The 21,427-nt window shown below is 38.5% G+C and overlaps 2 protein-coding genes across 9 annotated transcripts in view; one reads left to right on the forward strand and one right to left on the reverse strand.

Annotated features, from left to right (window-relative positions):
- The window catches only part of CMSS1 (cms1 ribosomal small subunit homolog), a 352,758-nt gene that overhangs the window by 312,988 nt on the left and 18,343 nt on the right, over positions 1-21,427 (reverse strand). The window lies entirely within an intron of this gene.
- Positions 1-21,427, forward strand: part of FILIP1L (filamin A interacting protein 1 like) — a 289,653-nt gene that overhangs the window by 250,431 nt on the left and 17,795 nt on the right. For 5 of the 6 annotated variants that reach the window (XM_057696270.1, XM_057696271.1, XM_057696272.1 and 2 more), the window contains one exon: positions 8,299-11,074. In XM_057696270.1, coding sequence (XP_057552253.1) covers positions 8,299-11,074 — 2,776 coding nt within the window. Of the gene's footprint in view, positions 1-8,298; positions 11,075-15,085; positions 17,128-21,427 lie in introns of those variants that run through there. The other variant, XM_057696273.1, reaches the window with a different exon arrangement.

Here is a 21,427-nt window from a genome sequence, read left to right on the forward strand (position 1 = left end):
AGTAAGTTACAATAGTTCTTAGCCATATTAGAAACTTTAAAGAAGAGCTGTCATAAGCCACTGCTGTAAGCCAGTTTGGATTTAACCATCTCATATTTATGTACATTAAACCAGCTTCTTACAACCTGTTTTACTGGACAGGATTCAATGAACGTTCTTATAATCCTCTCATGTCAGTACCTGAACATGAATAAGAGCACTCCAAGATGGTATTCTTCAAACTGGAGTACATATACTCTTGAGGGTACACAAAGAATTTCCAGAGGTACAAACACGGAGAGCTTTAAGGGAATCAATGTCTACATCTGCAGTTCACACACATGCTTTCCGAAACTGATCTGCCAGAAGAAAAGTGCTTGTGCTCTTCAAGTTTCCTTTTCTAACAACCCTTTCAAAAGTCTTCTTCTTACTTAACAAAATCTTACCAAATGTATCTTCCTGGGTGGGAAACCCCTCTGGAGCACAGACAAGGGAGAACTATGGAAATAGTCCTCATAGAGTCCCCTGAGAACAGAGCAGCAGCAGCTTCAGACCCAACCAATGGATGGAAATAGGCAAATAACAGTGCCTGTTATTGCATCTGGGCACAACTCAGGGTAAGCCCTTGTGCCTCATCTCTTTTAGAAGTGAAATGATTGCCAGAGGGATGTGTATTTATACATTTACTTAAGTTGAAAAATGAGCCAGACTTTTCCTGAATATCTGATTTGGTTGACTGGTTTGCCAGTGATGACTTTTAGATTATATGGCAGATGTGAATATATATCTTTTGCAGTTATTTAAACCCTGAATAAAAAATCCTAGATGCCAGCTTTAAAATGTGTGAAGGGGTACTTAGTTAAAAAAAATTCTTTTAGAACAAATTACCAAAAGAGAATTAAGAAAATCCCATTTGCAGTAGGATCAAAATGAATATAATGCTTAGGAATAAATTGAACCAAGGACGTAAAAGATCTGTAGAGTAAAAGCTATAAGACATTGAGGAAATAAAATGAAGAAGATACAGATCAATGGATTGATGTTCCATGTTCATGGATTGGAAGAATTACTGTCGTTAAAATGTCCACAGATTCAATGCAATTCCTATCAAAATTCCAATGTAATTTTTCACAGAAATAGAAAAAACAATCCTAAAATGCATATGGAACCACAAAAGACCCTGAAGAGCCAAAGAACTCTTAAGGAAGAACAAAGCTGGAGGCACCACATGTCCTGATTTCAAACTATACTAGAAGGCTATAATAATCAAAACAGTTGGTACTGACATAAAAAAGACACAAAGACCACTGAAACACAAAGGAGAGCCCAGACATAAAGCCATCCATATATGGTGAATTAATTTTTGACAAAGGAGCCAAGAATATACAAGGAGGAAAGGATAGTGTCTTCGATAACTCGTGAATATCCAAAAACAGAATATTCACATGCAAAAAAATGAAGCTGGACTCCTATCTTACATTATACACAAAAATCACCTCAAAACTGATTAAAGATTTGAACCTAAGACCTGAAACTAAACGTTCTAGAAAAGAAATATAGGGGGTAAGCTCCCTGACACTGGTCTTGGCAATGATTTTTTTAATTTGACACCAAAAGCAAAGGTAACAAAAGCAAAAATAAGCAGTTGGGACTACATTAAATTAAAAAGCTTCTGCACAGCAGAGGAAAACATGAACAAAATGAAAAGGTATCCTATGGAATGGGAGAAAATATTTGCAAACCACATATATCTGATAAGGGATTAATATCCAAAATATACTAAGAACTCAAACAATTCAATAACAGAAAATCCAAATAACCCAATTAAAAAATGGGCAAAGGACCTGAACAGACATTTTTCCAAATAAGACATACAGAAGGCCAACAGGTGTATGAAAAGGTACTCAACATCACTAATCATCAGGGAAATGCAGATCAAAACCACAGTGAGCTATCACCTCACATCTGTGAGGATGTCTATTTTCAAAACGACAAGAGATAACAAATGCTAGGGAGGATGTGAGAAAAGGGAACCCCTGCACAGTGCAGATGGGAATGTAAGCTGGTACAGTCACTATAGAAAACAGTATGGTGGTTTCTCAAGAAATTAAAAATAGAACTACCATGTGATCCTTTGGTATATATCCTAAGGAAATGAAATCACTATCTTGAAGAGATATCTGTACTCCCATGTTCACTGCAGTATTATTCACAATAGCCAAGGTATGGAAACAGCGTAAGTGTCTGACAATGGATGAACGGATAAAGAAAATGTGACGTGTATGTGTGCATACATACAAATGTATTTTACATATATAAATATGCAAATACTTTACATATGTAAATGTATATGCCCAAATATGTAAAGTATATTTTATACAATGTATATATAAATGTATAAATATATAACATAATGTACACATATATTGTACATTATATATGTTATATATATTATATCTATGGTACATGTATACACACACATATATGTGTGTGTATGTATATATGGTGGAATATTATTCAGCCTTTAAAAAGAAGGAAATTCTGCTATTTGCAACAACATGGATGACCCTAGAGGGCATTATGCTAAGTGAAATAAGCCAGGCAGAGAAAGACAAATAGTGCATTGTATTACTTAAATGTGGAATCTTAAAAAAAAGTTGAACTCAGAGAGAGAGTAGAATGGTGGCTGCCAGGGACTGGGGGAGATGAAGGAAATAGGGAGGGGCTAGTAAAACTACAGTATAAGATGAATAAGGTCTGAGGTTATAATGTATAACACAGTGACTACAGTTGATAATACCGTTATTTTACAATTGAAATTTGCTAAGAGAGTAGAACCTAAGTATTCTCTCACACACACACACACACACACAAAGGTGAATATGTGAAGTGATGGAACTATTAACTTGGTGGGAATCCTTTCATAATTCATATATATGTATATCAAATTATCATATTACATACTTTAAATATCTTATCATTTATTTTTCAATTATACCTCAATAAGTAAAAAAAAAAGCATTTGCTAAAAGAAAGTGCTATAATTACTCTTTACAGGAGCACATTAATTGTACATAATAGAAAATTATTTTATGAGATATGAGCAAACATTTGAAAACCACTGCTCTATGAGATATGAACTAAAAAGAATGTAAGCACAATGATAAACAATTTTTCTTTAGGCTGATACGTTTCTCTAATACACAGAGTGAGTGTTCTTTGAGAAAGACACTTAAGATGTGGACCAGGTCCATGAAATAGTCTGTGTTCTTTGTTGGAAAGACAGTGTGGTATGGGGAAAGAGAACAGGCTCTGCCCTTCCTGACCTTTCTGACCCTCAATTTTCACGGCTGCAAAATAGAGAATAATCTGAAACCCTATAGGCATACCATGAGAATTAGAACCAATAGTTGCAGTACAGACTTAGCTCAGTGCTTGGCAGCACATCACTGGCACTAAAAGAATGTCAGCTATTTATACAGTCTCATATATTTTAGTCTTTGGGCTGGAACTAAAGTTATTTACTGCCTTCTTTAAGGTGAAAATTTAGCTGCTAACCGAACACCTATGATATGCATTTTAAGTCCTTTTTCCCTGGTAATGATGACAGATTTTAGATTAGTCATTAGTCCTACCTGATGTTCTCTGTGAGGAAAATGGATGGCCCTGTAGGTCAGGAATGCAGGCTATGCCCACAGTTTGGGGTATTATCAATAATGAACAATTGGCTGAGTTAATATTCAGCTAGAATACCACTTCCAGAAAACATCTGACACATAAATAGTAAAGCCTTAGTCAGTCCTGGCATCACCTGGGAGCTTGTTCTAATGCAAATTTTGAGGCTCATCCCCAGCCTACAAAATTGGAATCTGGCATTTAACAAGATTCCCAGGTGATTCAAATGAACCGTAAACTGTGAGAAGCACTGGTAAAGAACAGGCTATGAGCAGGGAAGACACAATCACCAGGTGTATATGTGACAGGTGGGAAAGCTGAGTAAGGCAGGACCATAAAGAGTCTAACTTCTAATGACAGACTGACATATACACATGTCTATAAACACACAACACACACAGGCGTAGATCAGTGTCTCTTAACTGGGGGTGATTCTGCACCCCGAGAAGACACTGGGTAATGTCTGGAGATATTTTTGGTTGTCACAACTGGGGAGATGCTATGGGCACCTACTGAGTAGAGACCAAGGATGCTGCTAAACATCTTACAAGCCCCCCCCCCATAAAGAATCAGTTGACCCAAAATGTCAATAGTGCTGACATTGAAGAAACCCTAGCACAGATTATACAAACATATTAATTGGAAAAGGCACAAAGGCATATTAATTGGAGCTATTCATTGGAAAAGGAGCAATAATTTGACCTCACAGTTCTGAGGGGAAGAATTTCATATGTGAAAATCTCAAGGTCTATGCTGCTTTTAAGATTATGAATACCGTGGTTAAAAGCTCTCAAAATCACTTATCTGCCATACTAGCAAAACCAGCGTCAATGATAATCTGTATTAGCATATAAAGTCAGTCACCATCAATGCCTAAAAGCTGTTAATATACAAAGAAAAATAATGGAGACAGAAAATTGTTACTATTTGGTTTAAAACCCAATCCTACTGAAGAAGGAAGCTTCCTTAGGATCCTTGAACTCCACACCCTCCTTACCAAAAAGATACCAAGTCTGCAATTTCAACGATCTAAAAATTACACAAAGTTTTTGCTAAGCTGTGGCAGCAAAACTTCTTATCTGAACTCATTTGGCAGCAAAACCTGAATAGATGTGAGGCTATTTATTATCTTAATTATCCCACTTAGTGTAACTATTGACATGGTTCACTGTAGAAGTATTCAGAGGTTTGCTTACGAGGTGGTGCCACAAGCCTTACTGGAGCTGTTATATAATATATGGCGGATGCTCCTTACTGCCTTTCTAAAATTTGAAAACTCTACAATTTTGGAAACATTTGGCTTCAGATGTTCTAGACAAGTGATTGTGGACCTCAAATGACTAAAATGCAGTCAACACTCAGCAAAATGTTGCTGAAAACATTCACATATATATTTGAAAGGAAAAAAATACACTTAGTTGACTATATGTGTGTATATACACATAAATACATACACTTATATTACACACTCACATACATATATACACCCCTGCATTAGTAATTTGCACTGTGATAGTTAGCTTCCTTGTTAAGGGCACTGTGCACAACAGGCCAGGCTTGCAGCTTCAAATCTTGTAAGACCAGCTAACTTTACAAAGAAACACCTTTCTTCAAGACTACAAACTAATCTCAAACTTTATCCTCCAAAATGCTTCTAGATATAAGGCAAGAAAGAGTGAATGATTTAGGATAAACACATTTGCCATACCAGAAGAAGTGCTGATTTCAATTCAGTAGCATAACCAGTGTCTCTCTCTCTTTTTTTTTTTCTCTCTCTCTCTCACTCACATACACAACTCTGCAATGTGTAATAGCATTGCAAGCATCCAACTGACTCTGGAAAGGTTCCATCAGGGCTTCCCTCCTCCTGGATTCACACTGATTGATGGTTGGGGGTGTAACTCTTTCTGCATATAAATTCCTATTTTCCTCCCTGAAAGGCTTTACCTGACTAGCCTAATGATTGTCCTAAGGTGTGCTCCTGGGATTGGCCCAGGGGAATAGCGGGTTATTAGGAAACAAGTAGTAAGGAAATGCTGAGGGCAAATGTATTCAAATTGTCAGTTTTATGTGTCTAACGTGTAAGATGGGGCTTGGAAACAGATGGGGATACCAGCCGATTTTCAGAAACTATGAAATAGATAAATGAACGTGCGCCATGCTGAAAAAGATGCATCATGCTTGCTGCTGAAAACACTGAACACAACGGAAACAACTGAAACTTCTTCAAAATCTTTTTTGCCACTTATGGCAATGCCAAGAATCACTGATGACCATTCAATTTTTTTTTAATTTATTTATTTTTTATTTATTGGCTGCACTGGGTCTTCGTTGCTGCGCGCGGGCTTTCTCTAGTTGCGGGGAGCCGTGCCTACTCTTCATTGCTGTGTGTGGGCTTCTCATTGCAGTGGCTTTTCTAGTTGTGGAGCATGGGCTTTAGGGCGCAGGCTCAGTAGTTGTGGCACACGGGCTTAGTTGCTCTGTGGCATGTGGGATCTTCCCAGACCAGGGCTCAAACCCATGTCCCATGCTTTAGCAGGTGGATTCTTAACCACTGCATCACCAAGGAAGCCTGACCATTCAATTTTAATGTTCTTTGCATTATACTCTAAACAATCTTCCCTCCCTTGTATCCTAAGAAAACATATCTTCTTCTCATGAAAAGGAAATAGCACATGGTATTATTTAATAAGTTGAAAAGAAATCCTGAAAAGTTTTTGTGAAACTGTTCTCTAATAAAATTCTAGGAACTGTGATGTAGAGAGGGGAAAATATTTTGCTGCAGTATTGTTAAATACCATTCTAATGCTAAGGTGGAAGGAAGAAGCACTCTGTCAAAGTTTCTGTAACTACTTTGCCACCAATGCAGTTAACCCATGGGCTCTGCCACTGGGTTGTAAAGTCCCATTACCTTTCAGGAGGGAGCTGCCGTATTTCTCTTCTCAGGTTCCCATGTGTCTCAAATAGGGAGTGGGACAGGGTCAGAAGCCATGGGCAAGCCTCTTGCTAAGACTGTGGGTGAGATCATCAACCACCCCACCCTGGCATCCAGACCAGCTTCCTCAGAATTTCATAGGCCACAGCCCTTGGGCCAGCCTGTCAGGTTCGCAAAACAGGAAAAACTCAAAGTGGATCCTCCCCATAAAAAAGTTTGAACATTCTTACATTATACAATTATTTTAAACACGTTCCTCTTGTGTAGTGTAATTACAGAAGAGCAGTTAGAACCTCAAAAAGGACTCTATTTCCAGGAATACCCCAAGTTAATTTCCTTGTAAAATGTCCTCTCAAATCCTTAAACAACTTTTAAAAAGAAAGTTCTGTGGCAAGGATTAAAGACATGCATTGGATAATTAACTCATTCCTAGCAGAAAAGATATATTAAAATAGCATGAATTCTCTATGCTTGATCAGAAAACAAACATTTATAACTTTTCATCCATGACATGTCCTTTAGTTCATTTCTTCAGGGATTCCATCTTATTTTAGCTTCTGTATAACAATATTGCAAAGCTGTAATTACATCCTCTATAATCAGCCCATTCCCAGTGTAATTAGGAGTGCCACAAATTTAAAACTATAACCTCAATTCTGAGGGAAAATGTGTGGAAGAGAGTTTACATTGCATGTAAAATGTCCTCCTGTTTTGTTGACAAATTCAAAATGTAAAGAAAACAATAACATGTTATCAGTCATCATTCAAGAGGGACTCATTATGTTCCTGATAAAGAGTTTTTCCTCCATCATTTCTAACATCTGTCACTCATCAAGCTCTTCTGTATCAAATCCCATCTCTTCCCATATGTTATGAAAACTCTAAACCCCTTCAGGTGCCTGTCAGTTCCTCTCATTAAACTACCATCCGCTGTGGGAATAAAGATATATGTGAATTGATTCCTGACACAATGTCAGTCTAGTGTAAACCAAATTTAAACTGGCAAATAGGTCCATCAGTAAAGTGCCTAACTTCTAAGCAATGTGAATAAATTTTATCTTAACTACGAAATCAGGACATATCACCAAACATTAATGTATCACATTATGATGGTTCAAGCAAACCATTAGATAAATACAGTAATAGCCACATTAATAAAACAGATCAACAGCAACAACACTTAAATGCTTATTATGTGCCAGCACTGTGAGAACCTCAGACGAATTATCTCATTTAATTTTCACAAATGGCCCCTGAGCTAATACAATTATTGCCTCCATTTTTCACGGAGGAAACTGAAGCCCAGGGGATGTTAAATAACTGCCAGGTTAATTAGCTGGTAAGAGCCAGTCTTGAAGCTTGGTCCAACTGAATCTCAAGCTTGTGCCTGTTTTTACAACCTTCAGGCTACAATATCCTCTGATTATATGTTACACAAGCAATTTAAAACAAATATTCTTACCCTTACTCTTATACTAAGGCTCTTGGTGAACCAATCAATGAGGGGCTGAAGGAAAGCAGATAGTGAAACCAAAAATTAAGGCATCTGTTTAATCAAGATTCTCTCCCCACCCCCATCAAATTCAGAACTCCTTTCCATATACTGTATGAGTTATTACTGTCTTTCTAAATTACATAAATGTTTACTCACAGATGATAAGTTACTAAAGTACCAATTACAAAATAGAATGCACTCCTGTATTTTTCAGATTAAAAAGGTTGATTGACCAAGAAAGTCAGTCCCAGGAGAAGAAGGAGCAAGAAAAAGAGAAGAGGGTCACTGCCTTGAAAGAGGAGCTGACCAAACTGAAGTCTTTTGCTTTGATGGTGGTGGACGAACAACAAAGGCTGACGGCACAGCTTGCCCTTCAAAGACAGAAAATCCAAGACCTAACCACAAGTACAAAGGAAACACATGCTAAACTAGCCCTTGCTGAAGCCAGAGTTCAGGAAGAAGAGCAGAAGGCAACCAGACTAGAGAACGAACTGCAAACACAGACCACAAAGTTTCACCAGAACCAAGAAACAATTATGGCAAAGCTCACCAATGAGGACAGCCAAAATCGCCAGCTTCGACAAAAGCTGGCAGCACTCAGCCGGCAAATTGATGAGTTAGAAGAGACAAACAGGTCTTTACGAAAAGCAGAAGAGGAGCTGCAAGATATAAAAGAAAAGATTAACAAAGGAGAATATGGAAACTCCAGTATCATGGCTGAGGTGGAGGAGCTCAGGAAACGTGTGCTCGAAATGGAAGGGAAGGATGAAGAGCTCATAAAAATGGAGGAGCAGTGCAGAGATCTCAATAAGAGGCTAGAAAAGGAAACATCACAGAGTAAAGACTTTAAACTCGAGGTTGAAAAACTCAATAAAAGGATTATGGCTCTGGAAAAATTAGAAGATGCTTTCAACAAAAGCAAACAAGAATGTTACTCTCTGAAATGTAATTTAGAAAAAGAAAGAATGATCACAAAGCAGTTGTCTCAGGAACTGGAGAGTTTAAAGATAAGGATCAAAGAGCTAGAAGCCATTGAAAGTCGGCTGGAAAAGACAGAATTCACCTTAAAAGAGGATTTAACTAAATTGAAAACATTAACGGTGATGCTGGTAGATGAACGGAAAACAATGAGTGAAAAATTAAAGCAAACTGAAGATAAGTTACAAGTTGCTGCTTCTCAGCTTCAAGTAGAGCAAAATAAAGTGACAACGGTTACTGAGAAGTTAATTGAGGAAACTAAAAGGGCACTGAAGTCCAAAACGGATGTGGAAGAAAAAATGTACAGTGTAACGAAAGAGAGAGATGATCTAAAAAACAAACTGAAAGCAGAAGAAGAGAAAGGAAATGATCTCCTGTCCAAAGTTAACTTGTTGAAAAACAGGCTTCAATCATTGGAAGCAATTGAGAAAGATTTCCTAAAAAACAAATTAAATCAAGATTCTGGTAAGTCCACAACAGCGTTACACCAAGAGAACAATAAGATTAAAGAGCTCTCTCAAGAAGTGGAAAGACTGAAACTGAAGTTAAAGGATATGAAAGCCATTGAGGATGACCTCATGAAAACTGAAGATGAGTATGAGACTCTAGAACGAAGGTATGCTAATGAACGAGACAAAGCTCAATTTTTACTTGAAGAGCTGGAACATGTTAAAATGGAACTTGCCAAGTACAAATTAGCAGAAAAGACAGAGTCCAGCCATGAACAATGGCTTTTCAAAAGGCTTCAGGAAGAAGAAGCTAAATCAGGTCACCTCTCAAGAGAAGTGGATGCACTGAAAGAGAAAATTCATGAATACATGGCAACTGAGGACCTGATATGTCACCTCCAGGGAGATCATTCAGTTCTGCAAAAGAAACTCAATCAACAAGAAAACAGGAACAGAGATTTAGGAAGAGAGATTGAAAACCTCACTAAAGAGTTAGAGCGGTATCGTCATTTCAGTAAGAGCCTCCGGCCCAGTCTCAATGGAAGAAGAATCTCTGACCCTCAAGTATTTTCTAAAGAAGTTCAAACAGAAGCAGTAGACAATGAGCCACCTGATTACAAGAGTCTCATTCCTCTGGAACGCGCAGTCATCAATGGTCAGTTATATGAAGAGAGTGAAGACCAGGATGAGGACCCTAATGATGAGGAGTCCGTGCTGTCCTTCAAATGCAACTCATCTACTCCCTGTCCTGTTAACAGGAAGCTATGGATTCCTTGGATGAAGTCCAAGGAGGGCCATCCTCAGAATGGAAAAATACAAACTAAAACCAATGGCAACTTCGTGCAACCTGGAGATCTAGTCCTAAGCCATACACCTGGGCAGCCACTTCATATAAAAGTTACTCCAGACCACGTCCAAAACACAGCCACTCTTGAAATCACAAGTCCGACCACAGAGAGTCCTCACTCCTACACAAGCACTGCAGTGATACCAAACTGTGGCACCCCAAAGCAAAGGATAACTATTCTCCAAAATGCCTCCATAACGCCAGTGAAATCAAAAACCTCTGCTGAAGGCCTTATGAATTTAGAGCAAGGCATGTCCCCAATTACCATGGCAACTTTTGCCAGGGCGCAGACCCCAGAGTCTTGTGGTTCCATAACTCCAGAAAGGACAATGTCACCTATTCAGGTTTTGGCTGTTACTGGTTCAGCTAGCTCCCCTGAGCAGGGACGTTCTCCAGAGCCAATAGAAATCAGTGCCAAGCATGCGATTTTCAGAGTCTCCCCTGACCGGCAGTCATCATGGCAGTTTCAACGTTCAAACAGTAACAGTTCAAGTGTGATAACTACTGAGGATAATAAAATCCACATTCACTTAGGAAGTCCTTACATGCAAGCTGTAGCTAGCCCCGTGAGACCTGCCAGCCCTTCAACACCACTGCAGGATAACCGAACTCAAGGCTTAACAAATGGGGCACTAAACAAAACAACCAATAAAGTCACCAGCAGTATCACTATCACACCAACAGCCACACCTCTTCCTCGACAATCACAAATTACAGTAAGTAATATATATAACTGACAACCTTCCCTTATTCGGTTTATACTGCTATTATTGCAAGGAACTCCGTCCTTTTTAATTATCCCTCCACATCCCTCAAAAGACTGACTGAACTTGTACTTTGGGAAGGTTTATGCATGAACTATCCAAGAGTATCTGAAACTAACTGTTGCCTGCATAATCATATCAAGTGTGCACTTACTGTATATCTTTTCATTTACATACCTGTATGGAAAATATTTAGTCAGCACCTGTATAAACGCATCTTTATGTATTTCATTTTCCATAACTCACATTAATTTGACTGCAACTTGTCTTGGTGAAATACTTTAACATTATAAAGCAGTAAATAATTTGTTATTTTTACCATTGCTTGCTGAATTTTCTTTTGGTCATTTTGTGTTCTTTTTTTTGCATGTACAATAGAATTTTATTTCCTGTTCATAATGTCTATTAATTCTTCCTTAAAAACAAACAGGACCTTCCCATTTACAGTCAACTTCTGATCACATATTAGAGGGGGGAGGAGGAAGTAGTTGAAATAAATAAAATTTTATGGCTCCTTGATTTGAAAGATCTCTCAGGAGCAACTTACCTTCATGCTTGAGATGTATCTCAATATTCCTGGTACCCAGCACAGTGCTTAGCACATGTTAGGAATTTAGGAACTTAATAAATGTTTACTGACAATCACTGAATAAAATAATATTAAAAAATTTGCTTTTTTGTGAGCACATATGAGCTGATGGTGAAAGTAAGAAGCTTTGAAATGTGGTAGGAAGCCAGAAAAAGCACATTTGGAAATACAAGTTACCTTGACAATCAAGAGTTGACTGTATTTCCACTGTAGATGAAAATCCCCTTAAAACATTTATGTCTACATCCAAACCTGGAATTAGCCGCTAAGACATATGCTCTTGAACACTCTGCTTCAAAGCAAAAATGTCATTCTTGTTCCTTTTTCCTATTTGGTTCACAAAATAGTTTGAATTACTTCAGGTAGGTGCTTCCTACCTTGCTTGTTTGTTAGTGGGTTGCATTCAAAATCTTAAACTTAATTGTGTTGTTTTTTTCAAACCTCCCAACAAGCAAATAAACACCAAAGATAGTTACAAATATAAGTTATAGAAAAAGCATATTTAAAAAAAAATACAGTATGTTAGTTGAGGGAAATTTCTTCTGTGATTATCGTTGCACCATTTTCAAGGTAGGTAAGAAAAACTCAATAATCCTAAAAAACCCAAAAAACCCGCATCCTAGGAATTCTGATTCTCAGCTAATGGGACTCTCAGCATAATCTGTACTTCTATAGCAGAGAACAACAGCTTTCAGAGGAACAGTTTAAGTTACAAATCTGGTCCCCAAGCCACATTCCAAAAAGATGATTTCAGATAAAGTAGCACATTGCCATTTTCCCTTTTCCAACCTCATAACTGTTAATTTAGTGTGGTAAATTTTATTGCCAGTTATTTTAAACACAATTCATTTAGATACCCAGGCAAATTGTGAAGATCTTTAGAAGTAAAGGGAATCTTTCACAATTATCCTCCTTTCCCTGCAAAATCAATTTCATGATAGCAAAGCAAGGATTTGTTGACAGAAACACTTCCATGGTGATGAACTGCAACACCAACGCTGTGGGCTTGCATCATCATTAAATAAATTTGGATGAAAGCTGAGGCTAGTGATGAATGAGAAAGCTTCTGTTTAAACACATTTATCTTGGGAATCGGCAGTGACCCAACTGTATTACAAAATACATGATGGTCTAAATGTTTTCCAAAACTGTTTTTATTTTTAAGTCACCTTAGGTTAGAACTTCAGAAGAAACTACATACATCATTTTAGATCTTTCAAAGTAGACATGGATAACTTTGCTGTGTGAGATGTCTTTCTAGATAATAATCAAGAGAGTACATATAATGTTTGGTGGGTAGTGATCAACTAACCATGAAATAATAAACAGAAACTAGAAAGAATTAAAGAACAAAGTCTTCCCAGCACTTTCCAAGTTTTGTCCCATAATGACACAAACAGAAAACACACTGGATACAATGGATAAAGAGGCAGAGATGATCAGCTGAGGGACTCCTGTCATCCCCAGGTTCTTTCTGGTTGCCCCAAGTATTGAGGGAAAGATCCATTTTTGGCACACCTGTAACTTACAGAGTTTGAGATGCTCTAGGCTATTCATTAGTCAAACTGTTTTGTAAGGATTCAATTTAAGTGAGCCAGAGCAATTTTATACAGTAAAGTTAACACCACAAGTCCTGTCCTCCACGATGATGATGCACAAATTCTCATTTCATCATCTGCTCCAGATATTAACTATAAATAGGCTTCCCAAGTAATTAACATTATTGGAAATTTACTGGACTTTCAAGGAACTGAACCTTTTTAGAGGTTCCTCTACTAGGACTACTTCAGTATAATGACTCATTCACATCAAAATTTAGGAACACTGTCATATTAATAACATATATAGATTACTAAAAGTGCTACTAATTAAAGTTTATGGTAAAGAGAGCATTATCTCTGAAAAAAGTATCTTCTCTTTTCCATAAAATCACACAAAGAATGACACATTCTAGATTTTTGGCCTTTAATTTCAAAAATAATTTTTAATAACTGTGTGTGTGTGCACGCGTGTGCGTGTACGTGCACGCATGTGTGTGGGGGGGAGGTTACAATACTTTTCTTTTTTATTCACATAAAATCACAGAAGAACCTCGCAAACTAGGAAGGAGAGAGGAAGTGACACTGGAAAATCTTCATATGAGATATATGAAAGTGGAGGGTTGTATTCTTGAAAAAAAGAAGGCCCTTGAGAGGCTCGCTGAAGACAAGATTGTTTCCATAAACATCTGAAAAAATATCTTCCTTTCACTTCATTTCATCTGAAGTCCCAGTTTCAGAACCAAGATTCATTTTACTCACGTCTCCCTAACGCTTTAACTTTTTGAGCTGCAGCATTCTATTGCAGACTTGAATGATTTTACCACATTCTTCTTCCTTTTTAAGAGCATTTGCAAAGCTTTCCCAAGGATGCTGCTGCTCTCTGGGTCACCCTTACCAGAAGGACAATGTGCATTACTTCAGTTGGATCTTTACATACAAAGGAAAGTCTATAAAATGACAGGATTATATAAACTCTACTTAGAAGGTTTCTACAACTACATTTCACAATGTCAGGACATTAGGCATGGGGTCTTCATGACACCCAAAGGATAATTAGGTTGTACTGTGAGATGGCCATAAAGGGGGTATTTAATTTAAAATTCTTAGACTTGTAGCCTAAGCATTCTGTGATCTTCATTGACTAAAATATAACTCCACACAAAAACATATTTTTAATAGCTTCTTTGATTCTGATTCTTTACAAAGTGAGCTCCTTTTAAACTTGTTAGACAAAAGCAGGGAAAGAGCTTTAATAACACTCTAGTTTCCCTACATTTTGGTTCCTGTTATTGTTTTCTCCTCCAAAATAATCATATTGCTTTGCAATCCTAAGAGGAAAGATAATCAGGCAGTGATGCATGCCCAAAACATTAGGATCAATGTTTCTCAATGTAAAATCCAAAACACATGTATGAGAATCCCCTGATGTCCTACCCAGCTATTAAATAACAATCTCTGAGGGTAGGGCCCAGGACACTGCATTTTTTAATAAGTTCCTCTGCTGATTCGTATGTACCTAAAGAAGGAATTTCATTGTTTTAGAAATTTCTATATTGATAAACACTAGCAAATATGTTCTGACCCTAGTCTTGCTCTATCAGAATGAATTACCCCTGTCTCAGGAAGTGTGACTATTCCACCCTCTAGTGGCTGGCATGACGAACAGAAGGCTCCAGGTTTTCTTTTTATTCAAAAGACAAGCTTAATAAAAACTGCCATTTTATAGGGTGGGAAGGTTCCCAGTTTTATAACTGCAGCAAAGCATAGATGCCTGAATCTTTAACTGAGCAGCAGCAGGCTATCTGACACTTACAAACTCTGTTTCTCTCTCAGATCCCAGGCCCTCAACATAACCCTACAGCATTTCTTGGGAACGGTCCAGAACACACATTAAAGACAGCAGTTTGGATGAGCCAAAACAAAGGACTTCATTCACCTTAGGCCACAGTGAAGCAAATGCAAGAAAGAACAAGGAAGATAAGTGGTTCAGTAAAACCCCCAAAACTTAAACCCCCTTAAAATTCATTTTCATTTAGATTAAACTCCAAGTCCTTTCCTTTCCAATTGATGGATTCTTCCACTGTGCAGTCAAATACGTCAGAGCAGGCATACCCCAAAGGCAATGCTGTAGGGTAAAGAATACTTAGGGCGTCCAGCAAGTTAACTGGCCAACATACTTCTAAGTACTTTTACAATCTGATAATGAATTAACACTGTTCATATGGCAGCACATACAAATCTGTCAATATTCTATCAGGACACCAGGTTTTCACAACACTTAGAATGGTGCCATAAAAATGTAATCTGAGCTAACCGTTAGCATTGTAGTCAGCAAGTCCTAGTGATAATCCTCTTGTGGCCCCATTTTAAAGTTTCACTTATTTTTTCACAATTTATTGGTCAAGAGAAATAAAATTTATCTAATTATTTGAGATAATTATTTGCAAGCCTGACATTAGTTTTCTTACTTTAGTGAGCTCCTTTTTCCTGCATAGCCAAATGGTTCTGTATGATATTTTTGTAAGGTTACATAAAAGAGACCTTTTTTTTTTGACTATTAGTTTTTTTTGTTTGTTTGTTTTTAAAGGCTAGTCATCTTTGGATAACCAGCAATAGGCCCTACAGACTTATAAAGGCTATCTCACTCGCTGCCATTATTTAGGCCTCTCAAAGGGTGGAGTGGGTTTACTAACTGACATAGCACTCCTGCCTCAGTAACACGCACAGTGTCTCAGCATGCAGTCAGTGTCTTCCCTTCAAAGCACTACATGGACACAAATGATCAATCCACTGATCATGACAAACTGCACTGGGTGGGTATTAAGGAGACAAAAGATTCACTGTCCTTCAAAAGCTTCTTATGTCTGGTATGTAGAGATGAGAATCTTGAATTTGTCTAAGTACAAGCCGCAAAGCAACTTAATCTGCACTGCAGTTTCACTGCATAAGGCTTGTTTCCACTAACTTTACAGATCGGCCCAGAGCATGTGCATATTTGAACATTTATATTTGTATTAATACCTTGTACCTTTGTCTCTTTCAAAGATACCATACTATAAACCAGTGTTTTCAGATGACCTTTCCATTTCTCACATGCCTTTAGGAGAAATAAAGAGAAGTCTAGACAATCAACCAAATTTGCCTTAATGGGGGAAAAACAGGTATCAGCAGGACTCCCAAAAACTTAAGAAATAACCCTTTACTGTTTAGACCTTTCAAAGAGTCCTCTCTGAAGAGTTTCAATCCTGTCTGTATTAGCCTATAACCACCACACACACAAATGTCTTCTATTAGGATACAAGCTCTATTCATTCCTCAACAAATCACCTACAAGAATGAATCCACGGATATTTATGAAGCACCTAATAATACTCACTGTTGTGCAGGACAGCTATTAGGTATTAAGATTTAGAATCTAAGGCAGGAGTTGAGGACTACCTTTTAAGGTAATTAAAAGCACAACACAGAAAAGGAATTCTGTAGATAACAAGCACTTACAGGAGTTTCAGATTACTCTGGGCAGGTTTCAGGGGTCAGGTTTCAGAAACAGATTAGATCTGACTAGAGGAGGGGTCTGGGGGGAAAACGAGGAAGACTGGGATAGAGAGAAGACAAAAGGCATTCCAGGAGGTGCTAAGAGCAGAGGTGTGGAGGCACCCAGGAGAGCAGAAAACCAGCATTCTAGGAACAGTGAGCAATGCAGTGTGGCTGATGTTGAGATAGCTGGGGCAGGGGTAAGGTGCAAAGGGCACAGTACTGTCAGACCATGAAGGGCCTTGAATACCATGCTAGGGAGCACTCTGTCCTCAAAGGTTTCTGGGCAGTGAGATAAGAGAAAACTAATCCTTTATAAACTGTCATTTTACTTCATAATAACCCTATAAAGTGGGTATCTTCACAATTTTATAAATAAAAAAATTTAAATCCTGTAAGGTAAAGAAATTATTGCAGGTGGCTCTGTTTGTATGACAAAAAAGAGACATGAACATAGGTCTAATTCCATTGTCCCATTCTCTCTCCATGGCAACATACTGAGACGTTACCTCAGTGCAAGGGGGGAGCATAATAAATTGCATCTAATCCTCTCCACTGCCCAGGGACACAGATAGTGCGCCTAACATTACCTGCCTGCACTCTGCCTCAGAAGTCTGCTGCTTTAGCCAGAACACTTGGAACAATCCTACATATACACAGGGCTTTCCCCTGCCTCTTTCCCACTGCTCTACGTAGATAGAATTCTCTTCTCTCATCAAGTGATCTACACTGAAAGGTCTGGCTCAAGCCTTACCTTTTCTGAAACCTTCCATGATTACCACAGATGGGAGTGGCAATCTGCCTCGCCTTGCAATTCCTCCCCTCTCCAAGGCCACTGTTAGGTTAACAAGAGATAATGAATGTGAAAGGCCAAGCCCCACACAATTGCGCAGTTGTAGGCTGCAGTCCAAGTCCACTCATTCCTAAAGCAGGAGTCTATAAGCACATGCAAAAATTCTAGGCATGAAGAATTAGTTTGGACAGGCTATCAACTCGTGAAGGACAGAGGTACCTCATGGGCCTCAGAGGTGGCTGGAGGATCAAAATGAGTGAAAATGACCCATAGAAGCAGCATCACAAACATGCACATCAAAGCTTGTAAGTAGGTGGCCACCTTGACATTCCTGACAGTGACCCAAAACCTCCAGAAAAGGCAATCTAGGGATCAAGGTCTAGCCATCAAGAAGATAAGCACCACCAGCTTAGCCCAGAGGTGGGACTTCTGCTTTTGCAGAGCCCTAGAAAATCCTCCTGGGATGGTATACCCTAATTTAGGGTTTCCATTTCTCAAGCAACATCATGACTTATAAGGAAAGACTTATAGTCCCAAAATCACTTAAACAAACAAACATTGTATAATTTTTGAGCTCAGGGGGAAAAGTGTTAGGGTTCAACTTTGTCATTCTCTAAATTCTGCTTCCAATTCAGGATTAAATAACTGTAAACCGAGGGAGCAACAAAAACAAAATTGCCATTTTAGAGGAAAATCTTCAAACTGGTCTCTAATTATCTCTCATAACAATGACGTGCATATAAACACCTGCTTCAATGCAGCCACTCAAAGCAATTCCTCAAGAACTAAATACCATCCTTTACGATTAGCGAGTTGGCTGGTTTTTTCCCTTCTCTTAAAAAAAAAAAAGCTATTCCTTTTCTGTTCTTTGCCTTTCAATGTTGTTCTTGCCTGAATCCACTGATATTAATCAGTTTTGAAGCCTCAGAAAAGTATCATTTTATAGAAAGAGGAATTAATGAAAAACTGCAACAGATCCCCAGAGTCCATAAGAAACATTTAAACACCTGACAGTCCCTTCAGGGCAGCAGGGATCACTGTGAGAAGGATAATCTCTCTCATAATGACAGACATAAGCAGCACAATATTTTTATATAAAACTTTATTCTGATTATAACAGTAATACATATATATTATAAAAATTCTGGAAAATACAAATGCTGCTAGAGCTGCTGATTTTAGCTTCTAAGAAGGGTAATGAGAGGATTAGGGAGAACAATGGGCAATTACTACTATTTTTTTAGGCCATTCCATCAACTATGGCCCTATTCCAGGCATTCTTAGACTGCCAATGAGGAAGGAAATGTGCTATAGGGGGACTATCCTGTAATTACTGAATGCCCCCATGCTAAGGAGTGGCAGATCCTCCCACAGAGTGCAAGTTTATGTAATCTGTCTGTTCAGCCCAGACAATGGTCTAGAGGCCAGCCTGATCACTGCAGGAGAGGGGCAGGATTTCCCTCCCCTCAGCTAGCCAATCAATGCCTGGAAAATCATTCAATCACTGTGCATTGTTCAAGTACTGGAAAGAAATGTCTCCTTAGAGAGCTGCTCTCAGAGCTAGTTACACTCTCAGTTATTAAGAAAGGCACCCTTAGAGGGACTGTGGGCACAGGATAGGGCCCAACAATACTCACCTCGGGCTCTGGGAAAAGGATATAGAAGTACCCATGGTGGAAGAAGAAAAATGTGGCAGATGAAGAGGAATTACATTTTCTCCCTGGGCTGTTGCAGCCACTTGAATGGCATCAACAATTTTTCTATGACGATTCTCAAAGCAACATCTTCAAGTTTTCAATGCCTACCAAACAGTTTCGCCTGGAAGGGCCAACCTGGCATGTGCCCACATCCCAGGGCACTGTCACTCTTTGATTGCTCTTTGGATTGCTTTATCTCACTTCTGGTGAATGGTCCATCACCTTCTTTGTTGCCCAGAGTCAAAATCTGGGTCCCATTCTCCACTTCTCTGTTCATCCCCTAGATCCAGTCAGCCACTCTGCCCGGGTATTTCTTCCTCTGCCTGCTCCCTTTTATTTGTGCTAGTACTCCCCAAATCCAGACCTCAGTACAGATGCTACTGTAAAATAGTTAATCTACTGCATTCAACCCCTCACCTCCAATCCAATCTTCACATGTGGTGCTGATGATCTTTCAACAACACTGTCCTGATAATGGCAATTCTCCAGGCCTTCCCTTCAAAACAGTACTTACTTAGCATTTACATTACTGAGTGCCCCAAGTCTAAACTTTCTATCAGGACTCCATCTCTCACCTCATCTCCGTTTGAAACTCTGGACATAACCCGCACCTTTACCAGGACACAGTACTGACCATCCTCTCACACACCATCAGGCCTTCTAACCCTATCCCTTTACCCATGCTGTTCCTAGGGCAGTAATGCTCTTCTCTCTTTGTCCCCTGTATTGAAATCTTACTCCTACCTCAAGTGCCAACTCCTCTAGAAAACTATTTTTCTCAATCTTCCTGAGTTTCCAAAACACTTCTGTTTGTACTTTTATTATAGCACTTCATTTTGCCTCATTATAGTCGTTTGTTACCACTCCTATACTATAATCTCTTGAGAGCAAGAATCAGCTGTCATTTATTTTTGAAACTCATATCAGTTTCTCAAAATGTAGGCACTGATCACATTTATCAGAATTACCAAAACTCCATAGATTTCTACATACCCACACCTATGAAATTCAATGCAAGGAAACTGCATCTTAAGCTGCCTGGGTCATTCTTGGGCTTATAAAGTTAAGAACCACTGTCCTACATTATTCAGGACTTAAATACTGCTGGTAATAGGTGCTCAACAAAGGTGTGCAGGTCTAACAACACACCTGGTAGCCACAGTTGGCTTGCAATTGTTCTTTTCATATAGAATCACCGAATGTCAAAGTCAAAAGACTTTATAGTTGGTATAACTGCTTCATTTTGAACAATTAAAAGATAGAAAAAGACAGGAGAGATTAGAAAAGAACATGTTTTCAAGTGAACTCTAAAAAAAGAAAGAAGGAGGAGGGGAAAGAATGTAAAGGTGTCCTTTTCTGGGCTAGAGGTGGTTAGAAACACAGCCCAGTAATTGACACTGCTTGGTCAGCTGCCACAACTGCTATGCTTAGCAATGTCTCCAATAATTAATTGGAGGGATGGGAGAACAAGGGATAAAGCAGAAAAAGAAGAAAGGTAAAATAAGCAAAGAAGATAAGTTATGATTATGATCAAGAAATAGGCACCTTAAGAACAGATATAAGGAAAAAGACAAAGATAATAATGTTGACACAAGTAACAACTAACACAGATCTGGCACTCACTTAGGATGTGCCAGGGACTTTCCTACACAATATCTCTACCCACTAAGGAACATGCAAGTAGGTAGTCTGATTCCCAAATAAGGGTTACAGACGAGGAAACTACGGTCTGCACAGGCTAACTGGCTTACTCAAGGACACCTAGGTGGTGCTAGAACCAGAATGGAGACCCACTCAGGTCTATCTGGCTCCATGGTCAGTACTCTAGTCACAATCCAAAGCTGTTGTAAAATATAAGCCAGCTAATGATTTTAAAAAATTACATGGGTGCAAATAAGGGAATGAGAAAGAGGGGAGTGGGTACCAAAACAGAAGAAGAAAAAAAGCTAAGGTGAAAAACCTGACAGATGAATAAAAACAAAGGGGTAAAGAAAACAGTTCAAAGTTAGTATATTTTAACACTCTATTTCTACATGTGATGCTATGCATCTGGATACAAAATGGAAGCAACTAGGTTAGGAAGGATATTTGAAAACTGTATTTCAATGCTTATTCTTGGATTGCCCTCACTACCCATGGTGTAATTACTAC

Source organism: Hippopotamus amphibius, chromosome 10 (assembly GCF_030028045.1).
Source record: "Hippopotamus amphibius kiboko isolate mHipAmp2 chromosome 10, mHipAmp2.hap2, whole genome shotgun sequence".
NCBI classification, from domain to species: domain Eukaryota; kingdom Metazoa; phylum Chordata; class Mammalia; order Artiodactyla; family Hippopotamidae; genus Hippopotamus; species Hippopotamus amphibius.